Source organism: Leptidea sinapis, chromosome 30 (genome assembly GCF_905404315.1).
Source record: "Leptidea sinapis chromosome 30, ilLepSina1.1, whole genome shotgun sequence".
In the NCBI taxonomy this organism is placed as follows: domain Eukaryota; kingdom Metazoa; phylum Arthropoda; class Insecta; order Lepidoptera; family Pieridae; genus Leptidea; species Leptidea sinapis.
Window position 1 is genome coordinate 1,955,426 of NC_066294.1, and position 24,443 is coordinate 1,979,868.

The window sequence follows — 24,443 nt, forward strand, 5'->3', positions numbered from 1 at the left end:
CTTTGCGTCCTCTTCCAATTGAGCTAACCGTTTGACTGACGTATCGTCATAAAATCTTGTATTATTTGTTCATTTCTCAGGTTGTGGCTTCATCTACAGGATCTACTTTACAGTTGAGAACCTGCTCAACCCCAATATTTGCATATTAGGAAATTGTCTTCAGATGAGGCTCTTGCAAATCTTGTCTCAAGGTGATGAGCGCAATTGCAGTGCCGCTCAGAATTTTTGGATTTTTCAAGAATCCTGAGCATTGCATTATAGTGGGCAAGGCGTATCAATAACCGTCAGCTGAACGTTCTGCTCGTCTCTTCCCTTTCTTTAAAAAACGGCGGAAGACATTTTTGCAATCAACAAAAAAGCCCGCTGAACTCAGAAGGAACTTCTTGCGCCCATTCTTCTCAGGTCTGAGGCAGGTCTCTTTTGAATGGGGTGTAGTTTTTGACGTTCAATAAGTGATTTTGAATAAAAATATTGGAATTTGAATATAACACGCGTTGATTTGCCAGCACGTTTCTAGTATAATAACTCTAGGTCAGGTCTGAAGGTTCATCTGAGCTGTGTCGGTTGCCCAAATGCCGGTAAAATTTACGTAAACACTTAAATTTTATTTTTTTTTGCTAAAGTTAGTAAATGGCTTTTAAAATCGTTCCCCATGGCACATCTAGTAAATCTTCAAAGTTGACCTTGCTGCTGAGTTCGGAATCGAGTTGCCTACGTTATGAAGAGAAGCTCCCTAATTTTTATTATGAATAGTTTTTGATTAATAAATTTTTACTCAGCTTTAAATTTGCTAAATGCTGACAATGGTTTTAACTTTTATGTTGTAATTCCTAGTAATTAATGATTAATGTATTTGCTGAAACAGAGAAATTTCAGGTCTTGAACACATAATATCTACCTTTTCTTTCATAGTCTCTACCACGCATCATATTATTCCTTCATTCCATAGGTTTCTTCTGGCCTTTTTTATACAAGAAAAAGGTATAGTAAGTCGATTAGCAGATTCTATAAGGCTTTATTTCATAAATATTTTGAAGAGGAAAGTAAATCATACACAATATCATAATTTTCACGTTTATTGAACAATGCTTCAAATATTCACCATTCATAAATGTATAATAATGTATAATATATAGATTATACAAGCCCTGTTTATTCATTTTAAGCCTTATTCTAATATTTTGTGCCAATCTTATATATTACGAATATAATATAGTAGATAGCGGCGAAAACTTTATTACTAATATAAAATGACGATGCATGAAAAATCGATCAATGTATCAAGTTCAATGGTTGTGGTCAACGAAAATCATGAGTATTTGAGGCACTATAATGACGTCATTAAATGAACACACGGCTAGAGCTAACCGTAATTATAAAAAAAAATTAAAAAAATCATCTAAATAAATTAATTATCCGTAAAATAATTTTAGAACATCTGTAAGTAATCTAGTAGCCGCGAGCTAAGCTAAGCGTAGGCATGTCTGACACCTTCTAATTCTTCCACGCCACGCCGTAGCCGTTAGAACGCATCGGTGAATAGCACCCACTCAAGGTTGATTAAATTTTTGTTCTCTAAATGTATAATTTGTTTGTTTGAAAATTTCAAAATATCAATTTTTTTTAGGCTTACGGTTAAATAGCTTTGGTGTGTTCATTTAATGTCGCCATTTTAACACCAAGCTGTGTAATACTTGCATCAGAGAGTTGGACAAAATACAATACGGCCGAGCATTGGCACGAGCGCTACACATACGTAGGTCACACTAAAAGTTTTGCGTAACTTAAAAAAACAACATGTTATAACCAAAATATTCTGTTAATTGCTTTTCAAAATACTCTCCATTACTTTTTAAACATTTATTCATGCGATCGAACCATTTTTTGCATGAAGGCATGTTTTCTACGTGCTGGTGGAACGCTATCACTGCCTCTTCGGAATTGGTAAAAGTGAAACTTCTCATCAAATCTTTGATTGTGGGGAAAATACAGAAATCACAGGGTGCAGGGTAGGGCTCTGTGAAGGATGGGTGACGAGTTGTACTTTTTCGGAAGCTAAAAATGACTTAGTTTTGTTAACCGTGTGTGAAGAACCGTTGTCATTATGTAGGAGAATGCGGCTTTTTGGTCGTCTTTCGCGAACTTTTTTTTAACACCCTGGGTAAACAAATGGTAGAATACCACTCGGCATTAACACTCTTTTGATTTTCAAGGGGAATTATGAAGATGACAAATTATTTCCTGCCAATTTTTTTTTTATTACTAAGAAGGTTGCAACGTTTCAAAAAATATAACATTCGAAATTCAAATAGTTCGGATTAGCTAGAAGTACAAAACTTTTAGTGTGCCCTATGTGTAAGTGCTTATAAAATAAACTTTTTATCACGCTGTATTTAATATTAGTTGCTGGGCTGTATGATTAAAGTGACATTTCTTCAAGAATATTTTCCAGACGTTTATACGATGCTCGTAGCTATTCTTACCCCTAGTTGCAGAAAGCATTCTTAATTTAATTTTTCATTAAATATACATTTCATTATATCACATGCTATTTTCACGGTGACAGTCAAACATAGCATGTGATATAATGTAATATTGACTTATTAATGATTTCTGCAACAAGTGATAAGTCTGTACGTCCCATATTTTATATTCTTGTCTAACAAAATTAAATAATGTTTGTACTAACGTTCACACAGTTTAATATGTAGTTGCGTCAGGAAAATTGTGAATAAGTACAATCTACTTAATTGCTGTACGAAAGTATTAGTTAATCTTTTCGAAAATATAAAGAGCAAACAAATTATAAAAACAACTTTAATAAGGGATATTGTATAGTTTTTTACAAGTTATATTTTTGATGTTAAGTCTATATAGTAGAAACATAATCGTGAACGTGATACCAGATAATGATTCGATAAAGCGATATTAGTAAGTTTCGATATTTTGTTGCATTAATCGTTGATTAGTTACTAAGATGAGATTATATCTATTTTGTAATAGAAATTATTTATCAACGAAGGAAAAATATTGCACTGCTTAACACACAACCAGGAATATTAAAATTTAAGTCATATATTGAGTTTGAAGAGTAAGTAGCTTTAATGATTTAATAAATTATACGTTTAGCTTGTAATGAATTTTAAACCTTTATTTATAAACGTAGTTAATTAAGCTTGGTAGAGAATAATCTTGGTTTTTTTTTAATGAAAATAAGGGACGAGACGTGCAGGACGTTGAGTTGATGGTAGTTGATACGCCCTGGCACATTACAATGCAGTATCGCTCAGGATTATTGAAAAGCCCAAAATGTCTGAGCGGCACTACAATTGCGCTCGTCACCTTGAGACAAGATGTTAAGTGTCGTTTTCCCAGTAATTTAACTAGTTCGGCGCGTAACAGTAAGGTACTGCTTCACGACAGAAATAGACACCGTTGTGGTACTCATAATCTAGCCGGTATCCTGTGCAAAGGAGCATCCCACTGATTAGTTAATTAATATACAATTTAGTGGAGAAAAGAGGGGCAGCGTTTCGGTAATTCGATTTATTCAATTGCGTTTATAGTGAACCTAGATACGGAAAATACTTACAAAGTATTGGATAATATGGAAGGAATTTAGATTTTGTGAAAATATTACAAATATTCAAGTACGTATATTTTTTTGGGTAGCTGGTCCACATTTATTCTTATTTAATAATGACAAAAATCTTTTCACAAATTAAATAGAAAAAAAATAGTTGAAGTGACAAAATAATGTATGTGACATAATTCAATGAGATGAATATGAACTACATAAAAGAGAATACGTCTCAGTTCATGTTTACATGGCGTCGTGTGTTTCTCTACCGAATCGGTTTAATTTGTTCGGGATGGTTTTCCTAAAGGCAAGCGTACATCAAATCCGTCATCGGCCGAATTTTGCTCGGACTATCGAATCAAACACTTGTAAAATAAAGAGAGCGCGTACACCAACACGACCGCCATCGTCCGATGACGCCCGGAAACGACCGATCTACCGTCGAGTCCGAACTTGTTGGGATTTCTTGCCTACAGTGCAAATTAAGTGTATTTATTAAAACACATTGTAAAATATTCGAAGAACTTGATGGATTGTGATAATAATTCTGTAAAAAGGTATTCACACGGTAGTTTCATGAACATAATTAAAATCATGAAACAATACACGCCGATGACGTCAACGATTCAAATTGCGGCATAAATTTTCAAAAGAATATATTTCTTCGAATTATTCCATTTTAAAAACGCTTCGCAACACAATCAACTACAGAATAGCGGCAACGTCCAATGTCGGCACTTTTACAGCATTGGCACATACACGTCCGAGATACTGGTCTGTCATCGGCCCACAAAATTGGTCTTGGTGTACGTCTAGCTTTATACGTAGGTACCTAGTACATATTTACTCAATGACAATGATTAATTATATTTTAGATTCTGTCAATCACTCAATTTCCTTTTTTACTACTATTAAGACATTTTCGCTTCTCAATAATCTCTGAAAGATAATAAAATAATATTATGTTATTAATGCAAAACATGTTAATATATTATCTATTGTGTAGTTAGAAAGACGTTTCTTTTAATGAATGTGATTTCAAATTAATAAATAGATTCAGTGTATAATATGTACTTGCATCAATTAAAAAATAATACCTAATATAGTAAATATGACGACCGAATACAGTTATTGTGGCAAAAGAAGTAAAAGAAGAAGTAAGTAAGTAAAATAGGTAGCTGTGCTATTTTTTATATATTTTTGATAAGCATGAATAAATCACATTAAAACTTACACTTTAACTAAATAAATCATATAAAACATATTCTATAATAAAGCGTGTATATTTTTAAAAATTAAGTTTATCATAACATTAAAAAATTTTACAGTAAAATTATATTGTGCTATCTACAATTATATTTAAAATTATTGCATTTTATGCGTTATTCATATATCGCATTAACATAACTAGTATAACGTTAGTACCTATCTTAAGCCAATGAGAGATATTATTTAAAGAACGTTTTTGTACAAATTAATTAGGGTTGGTCAAATATTATTACAAAGTTGAAATGTTTTTGAACTGTTAAGTCCACTTATACTTATAAATATTTATATCACTGTATTAATAGTTTACATGATTCATAAACTATTCACGTGCTTATAATTTTGGAGATGCAACTAAATTCTACTGTTAATATTAGACATGATAATATAGCTTATAGTTATTATGAAAACTGAAATATTATTTCACTCTGTCATATTAGTGTAATATCTATCATGATTCGAGTAAGGTAAATCCGAATAGCGTGTTACTAGCTAGGTATTGATATTTCCGATGACGTATACAAGTTTTTATGCCGATCCACAAATAATTTTGATCCTTTATTAGAGGGAGAACAAAATACGAGTTAAATTCAAACAAATTACAGTACCTAGTAAGCACGATACTTCAGAACAAATGGTTAGAAATATTTGAATGAAATATTATTTTATGAATTAACACATGTATCTGATATTCAATATTAATTATTTCATAAAATTAACATTACTTATGATCATTTCGTTGGTTTTGACATCAACGTAACAAAATCACATTTTTACCAAATAATAATATTAATTTCACGAAATTATTATGTAGCCGGCATAAATACTATGTTGTAAGAATGATAATAATACTGTTTTCATTATAATAATATTGTAATATACACAAATACAACTTATATTTATTGGGATATATAGGATTTATAAAAAATTGTTTATTGGATTAACACTTTATAACCTTTGATACCTACATGGACAATTTCAATATTTAAAGTTACAAGAGTATGTTAAGAATAAAATATTTAGTTCCAACTAACTACTCTTAACATAGATTATAATGTATTTTATACACACGTAAAAAAATAATACACCAAGAACAATGTGCAGATGATATGTGTTTCTAGATTTAAAATGATAGTAATTATATAAAACGTTTATTATAAAATTATTTACATGTTACATTTCTAGTTGCGTAATTTATTTTATCTACACCCATGCGTTAAATCCTCTATTAAAGATTCTAAATCAGTTAGCTTATGCCAACATTAAAACACCCAATGTCCTAGTAACCATTACATCATCCAAACGAATGTTGTAATGTTGTACTGAATTTCATTACAACACTCCTTTGGATTATGTAATGGTTATTGACTGTCTTTTTTAATGCTAGCAGTACACTAACTGTTTCAGAATCTTTTATAGAGGATTCATATTATAGGTGTAAATAAAGTCATGTATGCAACTGTTGATAATTAGGTATTAAAACACTCATGTGACACTATTATCGCACATTCGTGTTTTAATACCCCTTATTACACAAGAGTTGCATAAATAACTAATGAGATATAATATTAAGCGGAATAGTATATACTATAATAGACAAGCCCTATGCTACCCATACTTATTCAGGGACACTCTACGGAACTATTTTATTATGTGTTTCATTCTGTTTGGGCCATTGTTGGCAGGATTTAATTTTACGAAAATAACACGAAATTCGTTAAACGTTACCATGCTTGCAATTTGATTTTTAGAGTTGCCAGTTAACTATTAAGTATCTGAATGTCGAATAGAAACTATATTACCAGAAATCGATATATTTAGTTAATGTCATTTTATTCGGACGAGAGATAGGTATTCCTTTTCAGTAGAGTACCCTTCTAATGCTAATTAATGATATAGAGATAAACACACGCATCATTCCAGGTTGTCGGAACAAATAAAGCCATTTAAAAATTAAAACATAAAAAATAGAATACTGGATAAGATATGATCTAAACAACAGTGATTTCATTAAATAAAACTGAATGTAGAAAATGAATATTGAATTTCATACACACGAGTAAGTCAATAACACAACGTTACTAGAGCTATAATATTTTCTATAATGATCGTCGTTGCTTTCTGCTAAGTCGAGGCTGAAGATTTACGTTTCTCAACTTTAGTATCCCTTAATCTAGTTTCATCAAGCGATTCTATTTTATGATCTCTTAGCAATGGAGTTCTAACATCAGATTTATCTTCATTTTTATCTACAAACATGTCATTTTTTAAATTATCTTTGCTACCTTCGTCGGAGTTACGTCGACTTGATGTCTTCGTGCTTGACTTGTCTTCAGATTTTTCGCTGTGGTACGCTATATTGTCAAAGCATTGTGAAGGTACTATGTTAACAGATTTCATTAGAGGAATTGCTATGGCGAGGGCTGGACTCATATCTCTTGGACTGGGGGTGAGGCGTGTAGCTACAGATAAATCCATTCCTGGCATTAGGCTTGCGACTGTGAAGAAAAAAAATACATTAGATCTTATCCAATGTGAATGGAGGAAGGAAAATAAAATTCCAACTTACCAACGTGCTTTTTATGATCGAATATAAAATAATTGAATTAGTACTTTTAACAAAACTTGTTGAAATTGTAGTAAGTCAGTTTTGAAAGAAACATGCATCTCCATCATGCTTTATCGAATTTATATTTGAAAATTAGATGGATGAGATATCTTACGCCACATTCACAAATCACATATTGCCACTAATGATGTCTCTGATATATAACACTTACACAATAGCGACCAACGAACATCACAACCACATAGAGAGATTTCTATATAAATAAATATAACTATGAGTCTTTTGTGAGAAGCATGTAAAATTTTAAATTATATTCATGAGACTAATTACTAAAACATGTCGAAGCTATAGTATTCAAAAATATGATACCAGCGTATTGTTTTATAACATATGGGAGATAATATTATGTAAAAAAAACAAACGATTGAAAACTACTAAAAATAATAAGATGAATGGAGTCGTTAAAATTAAATAATAATCAAACAGATAAATCAAAGGTTTTCTTATAGACGAAATTTGGAGACTTGACTTGCAATGATTAAGACTCCGCAATCAATTCTACTTTATTACGAAATCAAAAGATATTCTTTAACGCTTTACTCGAATTCATTTTTAAGATTCCAGGAAAATGTCAGAAACACCTTTCTTTTAAATAAAAGATTGTCAGAATTCACAAAGGACTCGTGAAATCATTAGTTTTTGTTAAGAGTTTAGATGTTGTTAAATATCGAAGGGTTTGCAGTGGAAATTTAAATTACTTTATAATCCGGGGAAAGTTTCTGCTATAAGGAACGATATATTAATCACCTTTGTGAAATTTGATATTGACGTGTTCCTTGACGATATGAGTTGTTTTATTTTTAATTTAAACAGTAAAGTTGAAACCGATTTTTTAATGAATACTGTCAAAGTTGTTTCGCCTTCTAGAATAAAAAGTAATCTTATAGTTGATATAATTTAAATTTTCACCGCGTAATAGGATTGGCTTTATAATACCGCCGTGTTCAATGCGGGTAGATTTGCTTGTGGTGATGCTTTTATTGTTGTTGGGTGCAAGCCTGAAAATAAACGGTCATTGGAATATTCTAGTACAACCAAATAAATTTAGGAGTTATAATATTATTGTCACTACTACCTTTATTAGTACTACTACTATTGATTATATTGTACAAATAATAAAATATAAATATAATTATTTACGCACTTCAACTAAAGGGCTACTGGAAACCCAAGTGCTGGCAGCTATTTCGGTCAACGGATCAGCCTAGCTATTAAACGCGGCAACGATACCAGTATTCCTGGTACACTTCCCCATAACGATAGTTTTAATTCAATGTAATTTAATCTTAGTAGTGTAAATATAGTTATAAGATTCGTTTTGTTTGAATATATTAGCATTTAGATTAACAAATATTTCTAATCAATGTTGAGTATCTGTACCTGCTGTTGAAAATCAACTACAAACTAATTCAATTCTGAAATCAATTGATTTAGTATTAACCTTATTATGAAAACTTAAAACACACCTTACTAAAAAGAAGTTAATGTTGGGAGTACAGTCAACATTCTATGAATAGATGAACTCATGACAGAACTTCCTAATATAATATCTCTAATAGCTATTAACATCACAGGCAGCCAAGCAGCTAATGTTTCAAAACATATCGAACCTTGTGGGGTTAGCGATGTAACAATGGGACCTAGGGCGCCGTGTCTTGCTGTGCTATGTATGTTAAAAAGTGAGTTAATGATTCTTGTAAGCTTTCCTTTGTGCAGGCGTCATAAAGTGCCCGTTCCGATGTCGCTTATTAAAGCATGTTTAAATTTTTTCGTTTGCAGTTATTTGGTGTTGTTCGAATCATAGCTTCGAGTTCGCTACGATCACCATCTGTGGAGAGTTACATTGCATAAGCTGTTAGTTATGTCAGTTTATATTACACGTCATAAAGGAGTTTGCTAGGATCACTGACCTGTATAAATACCACTGGACAGGCTGTCCCATATGTTTGACAGCACATTTTTTGTGCCTATTTGAAGCGCCACTCGCGAGCTAATTTTGACGTATAATACAAATGCCTGCGAGAGAAGCATATAGTACTCTGAAGTATTATTCCATTTTGATTTAATAACGGCTGTTTTCCGTGTTATTTATACTTCAGGAATCAACGTAATAAAGTACACATTTTTTTTGTAAATAGTTTTCCTATCGATGTTTGTTTAGCAGAGGTTGTCATCACTAGTTTTCGTACCGCAGACTCTCGCTATATGGCCAACAGCGCCAAAATGGCGTATGTCAAACAGGCATAAAAGCACTTTGACAGCCACCAGTCCAGTCGTAAATAGTAGAGGTCAGTGGGTAGGATTAACATGGTAGTTTGGATGGCAGCGAGCTTATTTCATATTCAAAGAATAAATACAGCTCCATCTACATCTAATTATTTTAAATAGAAACTGTTGTTTACAACAACAACAATCTAGAGTGTATTTCACTCAGTAAACATGATTTAATGGAATGACAACATTAATCACATATCAATGACTAGTCTCCCTATTAAATATTTGAGGATCTTATAATATTCTTACTATAATTAACGCACGATCCATCAACTTTGTTAAAGTTTACTGAGCGCTCAAAATTCACAAATATTTTGTACGAAAAATTAATAATTTACAAGAAATCTAGAAAAATTCAACCATAATATTATGTATTTTTATTTGTTAGTGAAACTTTGAATTTAGAATAGCCACAATACCACAAATGACTGGATATCGATTTGCTGTGTATTACATCTATTCGTGTAAGCTAGATCGTGCTATGTTGAACGATCAGATGTCAATTATGAGATATTTAATACATTTCAGCCTTAATTGACTGGTGACCCGATTGGCAAATGAGGTTCAGCTAAAAGCTTGGCACAACTATGCGCCTAGCATATTAAATTATTGCGGATAATACTTGTTGGTTCATCGTTTTGCTCATGTTAAACAAACTCCTTTATTAATGATAATTGTTATTTTACTACAAATCCAGTCAAGCATATTCAATAATTAGTATAATGATCGAAATTAATAATTCTATAAAATGAAACCCAAGTTCATCCACTGCTCGTTTTTGTTACAGTTCTTTATCCATCAAATTCTTTATGTAATATTAAATATGCATGCTGAATGTTGTTTTTGTGTTTTTAAGTAATCTCAGTGAATTTTGTGTATTTTTTAACTATATACAGTTTGCCAATTGAGACCTTAATTCTTGTAAACTCAACTTATTACTCTGCTGTGAAAGTCTACATTTTGCCGTAACTTACCCATATTAGGTCCCATCATATCTTTAGGATGATTAGTTTTAATTGCATTCATTCTTCTATTAACAGCTTGAGTACCCATACCTGGGGGTAGAGGTCCTGCAGGACAGCCAGGAGCTCCGGGCGCACCTTAAGTAAAATTTAAATTAAACAATTTATAAGAATACCACCAGATTCTGTTGGTGACTTGGCCTTCAAAACTTGGACGCAGTTAAGAAATATATGTATAGCGCGTATGAATAATGCCTAATTTTTTTGTCTATAACAATCATTGTATTCTGTAACCAGCTTGTACATTATCTTAGTTACAAAAAGATAAAAAGATAAAGTAAAAAGTATTAAAAAACAAAATAATATTCTTATCTCAGTGGTACAAACTTAATAAAAGACAGGAGAGGAATGATCAATTAAATTTATAATTATATATGAGATGTCTACTTATAAAATATAGTACTCCTGTCGGTAAACATTACTGAAGTATAAATAATTATATACTCGTACTAACATAATAAATTGTAGTTATTTATGCAACTGTTGTGCAATAAGGGGTATTAAAACACGAATGTGGGTTTATCATATCGATACCCCCGACGCATAACGTCTAAACGTAATGTTAAGGTTTTTTGAATAAAATTAGAAAACTACATTAAAATAATCTTTTTAAATGATAAAAGGCATTCCTGAAAAAAAAACAAAAGTTAATTTTTTTGATTTCATAGAAACGCCGATAGTCGTAACATGGAAACAGTCCCGCGCAAAGGAACTTTTCACAAGTTACAATGTTATGCGCTGTGTGTTTGGACCGCGTGCCAACAAATCACAGGTCGTAAACGACATCATACGACTGTTTGCTTACGAGAAACACGTGCCAAGTGAGGCTACTTTTTAATATTTTTTTATGTTTTTTGTTTTGCCTATATTTTTGTCGAGATCGAGTAAACTTGTGCCCCTGGCATTAAAGAGCAATGTTAATTGGACCTTGTTATGCAGAAAACAGCCATGTGGGTAAAAGTACGAACAGAGTTATAAGCATTTTCCTGTCGATATTTTCACTTTGGTTATGTTTTGTTTTTCTGGTAATCAATAATAGGTTGAACAATATTTACTTAAGTATTCTTTATCCTATCCAGTATTATGAACTGTTGCTATTAAAGCAAATAATTTCGTTTAGACGTGGCTGTTTCATACAGAAAAATATAAATTACACTTATCACAATAAAGCTTAATCCAGCCAAATGAGTTGGCTGTATTTTGAATTATTTTTAAATAACAAAATAAATAAAAAATCATACGAAAAGTCCATACCAACAAAAATAAAATACAAAACAATTAAAATTATTTTGCTAATTTCATATTTTTAGGGTTCCGTACCCCAAAGGGAAAAAACGGGACTTTTATAGGATCACTTTGTTGCCCTGCCTGTGTCTGTCTGTTTGTCAGTCAAGACTCTATATCTCGGGAACGTGTGGAGGTATTGAGTTGAAATAATTATAACAATATAAATAAGTCGTCTCATAAAGCTGTGAAAAAATCAAACTTCTAAGTTAACGTAAACAAAGATACAGCCGTTTATGCCGAAAAAAAACGTATATTTCGACGCTCCCAAGGAAATTAAAATTTATAGCGTATTTTCCGTTGACCTAGAACTATGAAATTTTGCAAATAATAATGTATTATACTACACGTATACGGTTTTCCCTAGAATTTTGTCTGAAAACTCAGATAAAATAGTTTTATAACTTTATAGTTAAAACACTTGTCCAGTTCTTTTTGAACTGTTATTGTATTTTATTAAAATAAATTATGTGAAGCTAAATGTATTTTAAAAAGTATTTAAAAAGTATCGCGACTGAACTTTAGACAAATTCTCGTAATCACTCTTAAAATATAAATATAACTCAAGTGTAAAATGCGTCAATGTCGTCTTCAATATATTGTCCACTTGTCAAATTATTATAAAAATATCGAGTATCCTCTAATTTAAGATGTCCTATTGATATGATGTAACGTAACCAGAGCCTAGCTCTGCGATAGGTTTTCCATATGTTAAGCCTTAATGCGTCGGGGGTATCGCTATGATAATTTTTTTTTATGGAATAGGAGAACAAACGATCGTACGGGTCACCTGGTATTAAGTGATCACCGCCACCCACATTCTCTTGCAACACCAGAGGAATCACAGGAGCGTTGCCGGCCTTTAAGGAAGATGTACGCGCTTTTTTTGAAGGTACCCATGTCGTATCGTCCCGGAAACACCACACAAGGAAGCTCATTCCACACCTTTGTAGTACGTGGCAGAAAGCTCCTTGAAAACCACACTGTGGAGGACCGCCACACATCCAGATGGTGGGGATGATTTCCTAACTTATGGCGTGTCGTGCGACGGTGGAATAATAGTATCACATAAGTGTTTTAATACCTAATTATCAATAGGTGCATACAAGACTTTATCTACACCTAGAATATGAATCCTCTAAAAGATTCTGAAACAGTTAGCTTATTGCTAACGTTAAAACAGCCAGTCCTAGTAGTAACCGAATATAATCCATTACTGATTTTATACAAATAAAGTATTATTGCAGCGTTTAAAATATCTGGCGGTGTGCTGTCAAAACTTAAATCGCTCATTTTTTGTAAACAAAACATTAAAGATATCTAAGAGAAATGGCAAGAATTCCAATAACCTACTTTTTTTTACGGCACGCGACGTTCCGGTAGTGTGGAACGCGCGTAAACTAAAATGTTATCTTTTTTTTAATTCATACATATACCACGGATCAAGCAATAAGAATGTGGCTGTCTGTTGAAACTCATTGGGCATGAAGGGATCGAAAAAAAACAAAGGAGTGTTATTATAAAATTCAGTACAACATTAAATCATCCGTTTGGATGATGAAATGGTTATTAGGACATTGGGTGTATTAATGTTGGCAATAAGCTAACTGTTTTAGTATATTTAATAGAGTATTTAAAGCATGGATGAAGATAAAATACTTTACAATTCAATGTATAATAATAAACCGACGTTGGTGTCGTCTTTGGTTGCTACTCCAGGGATAAAATATGAATAGTAATATGTAAATAAGAAAAAAATTACATTAATTCAGGTTTGGGTGTAATTTTTTGCATATTTACTCATACAATAAAAATTGGAAACTACCATTTTATAGTATTTTATGCACAGTTCTGTAAAGAAGGTCGTGGCGTCATTTATTGACTTCACCCGCGCCACTCGCGTTTTTTGACCTATATAAACAATATGTCGCATACAATATTTTTTCTATTGCCGCTAAAATGGGCGGGAAATGATAAGTATACATACTTAACTCTTAATTTTTCCTTCAAGGAACGGAAAGGTACACCCATACAGCCAACGCGGGAAAATTGAAAATTATAGAATATACCTAGCAGCATCTTGGCAAAATATATCAAGTTTATTTATTTATTTATTTATTTGTATGGATCTCCAACAGTTGTACATATTAACTTACATCTAACACATGCCTTATAACTAAACATTTGTATGTACTACCAATTATAGGAGAACACATTATTCCATAAAAATAACAGAGACCCTAATTTGCATTCAAGGTGACTAAAAACTACTTAAGTATCTTAAAAATAAATAGTTGGAAGAATATGGTTTTCTGAACAATAACAAATGTTTAATATAATAGAAAGTTAAACACTAATTAATTGGCCAAAGCGTCGCTACATTTGTTCAGAAAAAGTCCATTTATATCTACGAGTATCACACCAATGTCCATTTTCTCAAGTTTGACATAAAAATGTTAAGTCTTATGACTTAAACAATGTAAATATTATTATATATGTAATATAGTATCTATATACTACCTAATATTTTAATGAACCTACCATACCTTAACTAGATTTAAGTCCGATACACGTATGTATATACTTACGGCCGTTTTCAATAACGTATCTCTAGTTACCTATATATTGCTGTCACCGTTTAATGACAAGATCTTATCTATCCATAGTTATCTTCAATACAGTTATAGGCCAATGCTTTATGCCGATAGGTTCAATAACCTAATATAAGTGTAAGTAAGCGTAAAAGGATAGATTTGTCTACCTCTAGTAAGTTAAACTAGGGCTAGGTAGGTTATTGAAAACGGGCGTTAGAGTACATATTGGAGTAGAAAATATTATAAATGTTAGTCTTTAGTTGTAAAACAAAAGCAGGCTTAATATTGTATAAATGTAAGTAGGTTGGTTAGTAATGTTCTAACTCACGATCTAAATAAAATAATTTTGGAAAGTTTTCAATAAAAACCCCCTGAGACAACAGCTGCTATGTTTCTTGCCCAGGAAATGATTTATATCAGACGTGCCCTGAATTGTATTCATAAGATAAAGAGGCACTATTAGACCCAAAAGAAAATTGTATTTTTATTATGGACAAAATATAACATTATTCAATTTTCCTTAATACACACAGGCTTACTTTTACATTTTTAATCGTAGAAATTGATATTACTGTTCCTTACAGCTAGAAAAGACGGTTAAAATGGTCCCTTATAGGATCACGTTGCTGTCTAACCGTCCTTCTGTCTGTCAAGACCATTTACCTTGCGAACGCGTCAACTTAATAGTTGATAACGTTATATTCAAGTCTAGTCTCTTGAAGCTGTGAAAAATCTTCTTAATTATCGCAAGAAAAGGATATTCCTCTTCTGGATTTTAATAATACTAGAATTATTGGGATTGTATACCCCACTTTATTTTACAATTATTAACTTTATTTCAAGGAAAACTTCTCTCACTCAAATCATGCTGCTAACTATCCAGAGCACCTTTTTTGGATTTAAAATTCAAGTTAAGTACAGGACGAATTAAATTAATTAATTAATTCAAGTAAAGTCCTCGAATGGCGACCACGTACCGGAAGACGCAGTGTAGGTAGGTCCACCACAAGATAGACCGACGATCTGGTCAAAATCGCCGGAATACATTGGATGAGGGTAGCGCAGGACCGATCAAATTCAAATTCAAATATTTTTATTCAAAATAGGATGTGACATCACTTATTGAAAGTCAAAAAACTACCACCCATTCCAAAATGAATGCCTCAGACCTGAGAAGAATGGGCGCAACAAACTCAGCGTGCTTTTCTATTTCATCGAAAAAATAGTTTACAAAGTAATATTGTACATGTAAATTTATTATTTAATAGCCTGAGGGCGGTCGCTCCATTCCCAATCTGTGGTTTCATTAAGAAATTCATTTATGTTATAGTAACCTTTACCACACAAATGTTTTTTAACAATTCTTTTGAATAACGTAATACTTTTGTTTTGAACATTTTCTGGGATCTTGTTGTAAAAGCATATACATCGCCCCACAAATGACTTACTAACTCGACTTAGCCGAGTAGTAGGCATCATTCCAGAGGCCTTTGTCCAGCAGTGAACGTCTACCGCCTGATGATGATAATAATGTTGATGACGATTGTTTGTTTTTATTTTTGATGGATATTATGAAACAATTTATTAATACTCACGAATAGGTGGACGTGTTGGTTCTACATTGATGACTCTACGGCGTTTCTTCGGTAGTTTTGCCCGAGCTTGTGTGTGAGAGTAGTACATGGCGAAGTTTGATACTATAACTGGTACAGGCAGGGCTATTGTCAATACCTAATAGAAACAAATCTCATTAAATAGTACGTAGAATATTAATCTTAGTATTAAGAATAGCACCAAATGCTTAATATAGACTCGATTTTATAAATTACCCTGGTGTTCCTATCTACGGCCATAATTATGAACATAATATTGTATTGGCATTAGTAATTTTAGATGTCATATATACAGGATGCCCCAGAACGTAACGAAAACAGGGCATTGTGAGAAATGACCTCTTATGATCAGCGAGTAAAAAAAACAGCGTTTTACACACACTAGTGATAGTACTCGAGTACCAACCATTTTATCGAAAAATTCAAAATTTACTAACCGGAGTGGAATTTTTCGGTATTGCGACTAGAGTTTTGAATTTAGTTGGTAAATTTAAAGCACATTTAACTAAAAATTGTTTCCGTATCGTTTGATTTCCCCAATAGTCACAATGCTAAAAAACTCGACATCCATATATTACCCATATTTTTAATTTTTTCAGTAAAATGGTTGGTACTCGAGTACTACCATGTGTAGAACGCTGATTTTTTACTGGCTCATCATAGAAGGACTTTCTCCCGATGCCAGGTTATCGCTACAGGACATCTGTATATATAATGATGTGAGTGAAAATCAATACAATAATTATTATTCTATTACATACAGCAGTTGAGGAGTGCAGAAACATAAAATTATTAATACTTATTCAAAAATTTACTATATATTTGACATTTAGATATTGTGGTATATGTTTTTACAAAGATAAAGTTTTTGAATTACAATAGTTCTAATTTAAGATTCGTTCCTCTTTCCCTAAGACTCAAGATAATTGAATCCCAAACACTTTTTATACTTTGAACAACTTCAATTCAATGTAAAGAAATCTAAAAGTAGATTTATAAATCTAAACTATACTTTCAGGATAGTGACTAAGATTATCTCAAATAGGTTTATGTATAAATCCATAAAAATTGCTGTCACTTACTCCAGCCAACGCGCAGAGAGCTCCGACAAACATTCCGACGTATGTCTTCGGAGCCATGTCTCCGTACCCAACCGTAGTCATAGTTACAAGCGCCCACCACAATCCCAGAGGTATGCTATTAAAGTCATTGTGAGGATTCGTTTGTATCCTCTCGGCATAGTACACCAAACTCGCGAATATTACTATACCGAGCACTAAGAAGAATACTAAAAGTGTCAGCTCCTTTGCTGAAGCTCTAAATGTCTGTATCAAAATCTTAAGTCCAGACGAATGTCTAGTTAACTTGAAGAGCCTCATGATTCTAATTATGGAGAAGAACTCCAAGATGTCAGCGTTCTCAACGTGGGACGCGTACTTCTGGAGAATCAAGTCGATGTAGAAACTCATTGTGGCGATGTAATCGATGATGTTTACAGAAGATTTGATGAATTCGCATTTATTGGGAGAGGATATGAATCTAACGAGGATTTCGAGGGTGAACCACGCGTTGCACACACATTCGATGTAGAAGAAGGCTATATGGGCGTTTGTTTGCACTTTGTCCAACGCCCAACTTTGCGTCTGGTTTGCCGTCGTCACAGAATAGTTTCTTATCACTGGCACTCTCATGTCCGGATGTGTCTTCAAGCAAAACGATATAATCGATACACAAATGAAGAACACAGATATCACTCCAATAATCTGCAACAAAGGGATGTTTTATGTAAGTATCAATTAAAGTAATATTAACATTATGAAAACGAAAATTTCTTCTCATTTAAATAACGAAATGCATTAAAACGTCCGGTATTATTTTTGATATACTTGTAATAGCTTAACCTCATCATACTTAAGAAAGAAGATTAAATAATAAATAATACCTATACTACCACGAATAGTACAAAAGAAATTAAATGAATACACAGCATAAGAATAAATAGGATTATTACTACTTTAATAGAAGCATACAAAGCTACGATCTTTAGGGCCCACACTTTGTAGGTCAGTGGATAATTTAAATTGGATTAAAAAAGGTTTGAGAGAGAGAGAGTACGTGAACTCTGGAGCGGGTGTACAATAATTAAATTAACATCAATTTGAATAATTATAAAGAGACCAAAAACCATCAAAGGATAACAAGGTCTAAAATTTGTTTTATAATATTATCTTCAACGCAAAAATGTAGAGATATGAGAATTTCAATGGAGTAATTTGTTTTAATGACAATGGAGTCTGGAAAACCAGAGGCGGCTTAAAAAATACAATTTTATTTCAAAGTAAGGACAAGTGTTTTCGGTTCTTTGTTCGATGGATTATCAGTCTATTCTGGTAATCTCGTAAAACATCGTTTTTTTTTCTAAACTTTAATATGTTAGCTATAAATATCATCAAGTAATCGGTAGACATGTTGTTATTCGTTTTATAGGCAGCAGTTTGTTTTTCTTAAATGTGCTTATGTTAGAACTACCAGTGTGCTTTGATATATTTTCAGTTACCTGCTTGGTAGCTATGTTATATGTAAGTAAGGAAAGTTATGTAAAATTTCACAACGAGAATTTGCTTTATAAGTAAAAAGTACAAAGATTATTAAGAGCGTGTATTTGTTTTTTGGCGATAACTTCGTGTTTTTGTCAGAGAGTGTGAGCAGATTCTTCGATGATTTGAAATAATTTCGAAAGATTAAGTCTTGATTTAGTAGGTACATAGTAAAAATATAATTTTAATGATAGTTTTTTAAATAGAAGGCAATCCTTTCGAGGATGAATGCAACCATTGTAATGTGTAATGTGTATTGTTATTTTATACGTTTGTACAGCAGAACACATAGTCTTAGAGAGCACTACAGAGCCCAGTCACGAAAATATGGCTATTGTAAGTATTTGCAATGTTTGATTCGCTTTAACATTTTTTTAACAATATTTGAATAATAACTTTATTAATACATTTATTTTATGTAGATACAGGTATGTAGACACAGTTTTTTTTTCAGTAAATTGTATTTACCGTTTACCCGTTTATTTAAAAATATTTTTAAAACATTATAAATCCTCGGGCGCCACCATTTGCCGATCAATTTGTGTAGAGCCCCCAAAATCGCTTTCATAAGAAAGGCGGTAGAAAAAGCGCTACTATTCTGCTTTTTGGATTAAACAGTTCTTACACATACATAAATACTTTGTTATCTATTCAAAATGCTAGAAATTATAATACGCTGGAGCAAGAATGAGCTCTTCTCCAAGCGTTTGATGAGTGGTGAGCTCCTGAGGATGCTCAGTGAAACGAAATAAATTCTAAAGATTATTATTATTATTCCTACTCCTAATTCTTCTATATTATGATCAGTTTTTCATTTCAAATTAATTTTTAGTTAGACTCTCGACTCAACAACTTATGATCGAAGTTGAAAGGTATTGACATTTTGAGGTTGTATCTTTCATTGATGTTGTTTTTATCTTTATAAAATTAATAATATAAGCATAGTCTACGGCATTTATTACTTTCGGACCGACGATTTTTGATTCCATGAACTATGCTGACTATAAGTCATAATTGAATATTTTTTTTATATTTTATTTTTGGCATAAGACCAAATTCGTCATATCCATTCATCCTAGTGAACAATGTTTTATAAAATAATAGTATTCCTCGTCTAAAGAACAGATGAGAGATAGAGATTGAGTTCATAAAATACTCTAGTAAGTACATATTCTGTTAAGCTTATAACATTATAGAAAATTTCAATAATTTTTATCCTTTTCGTTAAGTGATCTGCATGTTAGCAGATACAATAAGTACGGTTAATATTGTAAATATCACTAACGTCTTAGGAGGTGTAATTAAAATGAATTCCCTCGATAGAAATATTAAACCGAATGTAGAACATTGCGCGAATAAATCAAATCAAATAAAAAAACTCTTTATTCATGCAGGTCACGTAAATGACACTTATAAATGTCAAATAAAAATCTTATTGAATCTACTCCTAGTTCGTAAAGGGTTGAACTAATTAGAAGAAGTAGCAAGACACTTATTGCAATACAAATATAAAAGCCTATTAACATCATGTATAAAACAGAATTACCTTTGCAGCGTTAGAACTGTACGGCTCATCAAAGAGTGACCACATTTGCGGCTTGAGCTGCTGCCACCAGGAGACCGTCCCGTTGTAGTAATCTTCTTCAAAGCCAAACTTTCGGGCCACTTCTTCATCGGACGGCTTCTCCGTATCTAGATCTAGTCTGTCTAAGACTGCCAGAGTTTCTTGAGTATCTCTGTGCTAGAAGATGATTGAAACATTAAATTTCTTTGTAATATATAATTAAGTATTGCTGTATATGAAATATTTTATCATCAATCTCGAAAAATATAAATAAAAAAAATATGAATAAGTTATAGTAGTCACGCCATCATTAATGAAGTCATGCGCATGACTTCATTAATGCTGGCATTTGCCGCCTTTAATATACCAGCTGTTTTAGAGCCACATAGTATTTATTTGTTACCCACCGCGCTGGCAAGCGTCCTGAAGGAATGACGCTAATGGTATGGGCACGGGAAAGGGCGCTGGTGTGGGACGCGTCGACACTCTGGCTCCTTCTCATGTCATAGTTACTGCCGAAGACAGCAAGCGTCGCAAATATGTCGGTCTCAGTGCGTCATACATCTTTGTGCCGTTTGATGTTAAGACATTTGGCCCGTGGGGCCCAGAGGCATGGAGAATGTACAATGTTCCTGACTCAAGAAGGCTACAGGAACCCCAAGCACTGGCAGCTATTTCGGTCAACAGATCAACCTAGCTATCCAACCCGGATATGCTGCTAGTATTCTTGGTACGCTTCCCCGGATAGTTTTAATTTTATGGAATCATAGTCTTCTAAATATAGTTATAAGATTTTTTTGTTTGTTAAAGTGTACCTACTTGTTCTGGATACCAATAATATCTAATATTTTTATTGACAATTTATATGAGAGAAAACTCCTTATATTCATTATTGAAAGAGAGATTATTATCATCATTGATCGTCAGCTGGAAGACGTCCAATGCTAGACACAGGCCTCCCCCAAAGATCTCCATAACGATCGTCCTGCGCTGCCCTCATCCAACCTACACCGGGGATCTTGACCAGATCGTCGGTCCTTCTTGTGGGAGGCCTACCAACACTACGTGTTCCTTCTTTAGTTTTAGTTCTTCTTGAATTGATTAGATTGATTACATTTTCATAGAATTGAACTATGTAAATAAGATTAACTTTTTTACATTTTTTTATCTACCCATTATAATTCCATTGTTACATATTATGTAGATTAAGACTTATCGCTTCTTTAAGTTTGCTATACTTTATATAAACCCGATGGCTTAGCTTTCCAATCTAAACCTAATTAAAACTTATTAAAGCTACGTATAAAAAATATTATTATTATGTAGATTTCAAAATAAAACTGAGTATCTAAGATAAATTGTTCATTGAAATCTTCTCCCCAGTAATGTTAAAAACAGGATCAACTTGTCTGTTGTTTCCTAAACCTAATTAGGTTCAACGTAGTATACAAATTAAAATTAAATACAAATTTCCTTTCTGTACAGTCTGTTGCAAAGCCAATGCATATTTAATTGCATTGAATAATATAAAGATTACTTGGAACGATTTATGTTGGGAATCTCGAATAGTGAAAGACTAACAGCTTCATAAGATAAATTTACAGATAGCTTTAAGGGTAAATATACACTTTTATAATAAAGTTCCAACCACTGTTCAGCATTATCTATAAATAAATTAAATGTTTTATTAAGAAATGGCTCTGACGTAAATCCTATTACTCCACAGCTGTATATCTAAGTGATCGGACAGCCTGGGACTAGATTGTGATTATTTTATACCAATAGCAATGACAGTACAATATTGTTTATTTTTAATATAAAGAGCGCAAAAAAAGAATGCTGCGAGACTTTCTTGCGCCGCTTCTTCTCTCTTAGAGCGCCATTTGTTTCCGAAGCGGTAGTATATATTTGAAATGACATCAAAAAGAATTCTACAGAAATCAATTTGGAGAAAATAAATGCATTTATGCCTTTTAACATTGAATGTAATCCATTTATTATGAACAATACAAAAATCCACTATGGGCGGAATATTTAGCGGCTCCCGATTTTGATATTTTTTTAACCGACTTCAAAAAGGTTATCAATTCGATCGGTATTTTGTTTAGGGCTTGGCACCGACTAGCATTTTATTAATATTAAAGGATAAGGTGTATTAAATTAAATTTTTAGTTATTTGATACTTTTCAGTTTTTGAAGTCAATTTTTAAACGTAGTTTTTTATTATTATTATTCCAATACTCATCGAATAAACAAATGCTATGACAACAAATAGTAAACACTGAGATTATGAATTATATAATTGCTACGATGGACATAAAAAAATATATTAGTTCAAAGGTTCACTGTTTTAGATCTATTACGATGCTACGGATTCTGTCGTTTATGGGTCCGATCCGATTCAAAGTAATTTCTAGTTCAATGACTGGGAGACAGGTACAATAATAATCATCATCTTAAGCTGGAAGACGTCCACTGCTGGACAAAGGCCTCCCCCAAAGATCTCCACGACGATCGGTCCTGCACTGCCCTCATCCAACGTATTCCGGCGATCTTGACCAGATCGTCAGTCCATCTTGTGAGGGGCCTACGAACACTGCGTCTTCCGGTACGACGGTGACTTTGTATCTCCTACGGATATTTATATATATTCTCCTTTGCCTGCTTATTTATGTGAAATAAATTACGCAGGTTTGGATCAGATGTCACATGAATATAAATGCAATTGCCGAAATGGTGCCAGTATACATATACTAGTATAGATGGATACATATACTACTTGCTCTTAATTAAAGAAGGTAACATTATAATTAGTCAGACAATAAAAAAAAGTATATTTTGTAAATCGTTAAAGTATGTTACTGGCAATATATACAAATCAGGTATTCCCCATAATACCTAGACAATGAATGGAATATTTAAGGCATCCAGGCAGTAATTATAAAAAGGCCTTAAAGGCAACAGTAAGGTTTGAACTTCATTCCTTTGTAAAATGTTTTTTAACTGAACTGAATTTAAATTGATGAAAGGGAGCAAAATAAATAAAAGCCTTCATGGTTTTTATATAACAACCCAAAATCCATGTGAAGTAAATATTACATGTGAATTGTGTCCTTTAACTAACACTTTCTTTAGTTGATTTTCAAATATTTTTAAATAAAAAATATTGCGTTTCATATAAAAGGTTAATTAAACAATGTATTTTATGCTTTCTAAATAATATTAACACTTTCGTATAGCTTGGAACAAACTAGCCACAAGTGGGAGTCTCTTTTGCACAGGATTTCGGCTATATTATGGGTACCACAACGGGGCATGTTTTTGCCGTGAAGCAGTAATGTGTAAACATAATTGTGTTTCGGACTAAAGGGCGTCATAGTTAGTGAAATTTCTGGGCAAATGAGACTTAACACCTTATGTCTCAAGGTGACGAGCACAATGCTGCATTATAATGGGTAGGGCGTATCAATTACCATCAGCTGAAAGTCCTGCTCTGCCCTTACTATCATAAAAAACATATTATAATATCAATTTATTTGATTAATTTTATGTATTGGTCAAACTGGTGAATTTTTTACTTCAACTTTATACATTGCCTAGGTAATATAAAAAATGCCGGAGTATACAAATTGCCTGTAACATTATATACTCATACAATCCGATTGTAATTACAAATTCTATCATATAGTAGGTTCGTTACCACGACAAAACCCCCTGACATTTCATTATTAAGTTTTCGTTTCGATTTTCCGCAAATCGACAATAGAAGCGAACACCGCATTCAGTCCCCACTTGATATTTAATTTTTCATATTTGATATGAATATCCGGACCGCATGTTTCCGCGTCAATAAATACAGCTGTGAGTTTTATGAAATTGCAGTCCATCGATCGTCGTTGTTTCTATACCATCATGTAAGTAATCGTATGTGGGCAAATCTACGAAATCTTTGTTAAAATATTTGTTTATACTTAGTCTGGCCATATATTTTTTATGGAAAGGGAGGTCAAACGATCGTAC

At 32.6% G+C, this 24,443-nt stretch overlaps 1 protein-coding gene across 4 annotated transcripts in view; it reads right to left on the reverse strand.

Annotated features, from left to right (window-relative positions):
* Window positions 1–1,060: 1,060 nt before the first annotated feature.
* LOC126973865 (potassium voltage-gated channel protein Shaw) overlaps window positions 1,061–24,443 on the reverse strand; it is a 131,147-nt gene continuing 107,764 nt past the window's right edge. The window contains exons 5-10 of one of the 4 annotated variants that reach the window (XR_007731434.1): window positions 20,406–20,600; window positions 17,345–18,025; window positions 16,245–16,380; window positions 10,724–10,849; window positions 9,086–9,303; window positions 7,199–7,344 (exon numbers count right to left, since the gene is read on the reverse strand). Coding sequence is in view for 3 of the 4 variants with exons in the window: in XM_050821216.1 (XP_050677173.1) it covers window positions 6,971–7,344; window positions 10,724–10,849; window positions 16,245–16,380; window positions 17,345–18,025; window positions 20,406–20,600 (1,512 nt within the window). In the remaining variant the exon portion in view is untranslated. Of the gene's footprint in view, window positions 7,345–8,411; window positions 8,474–9,085; window positions 9,304–10,723; window positions 10,850–16,244; window positions 16,381–17,344; window positions 18,026–20,405; window positions 20,601–24,443 lie in introns of all 4 variants that reach the window. The other 3 variants (XM_050821219.1, XM_050821217.1, XM_050821216.1) reach the window with 3 other exon arrangements.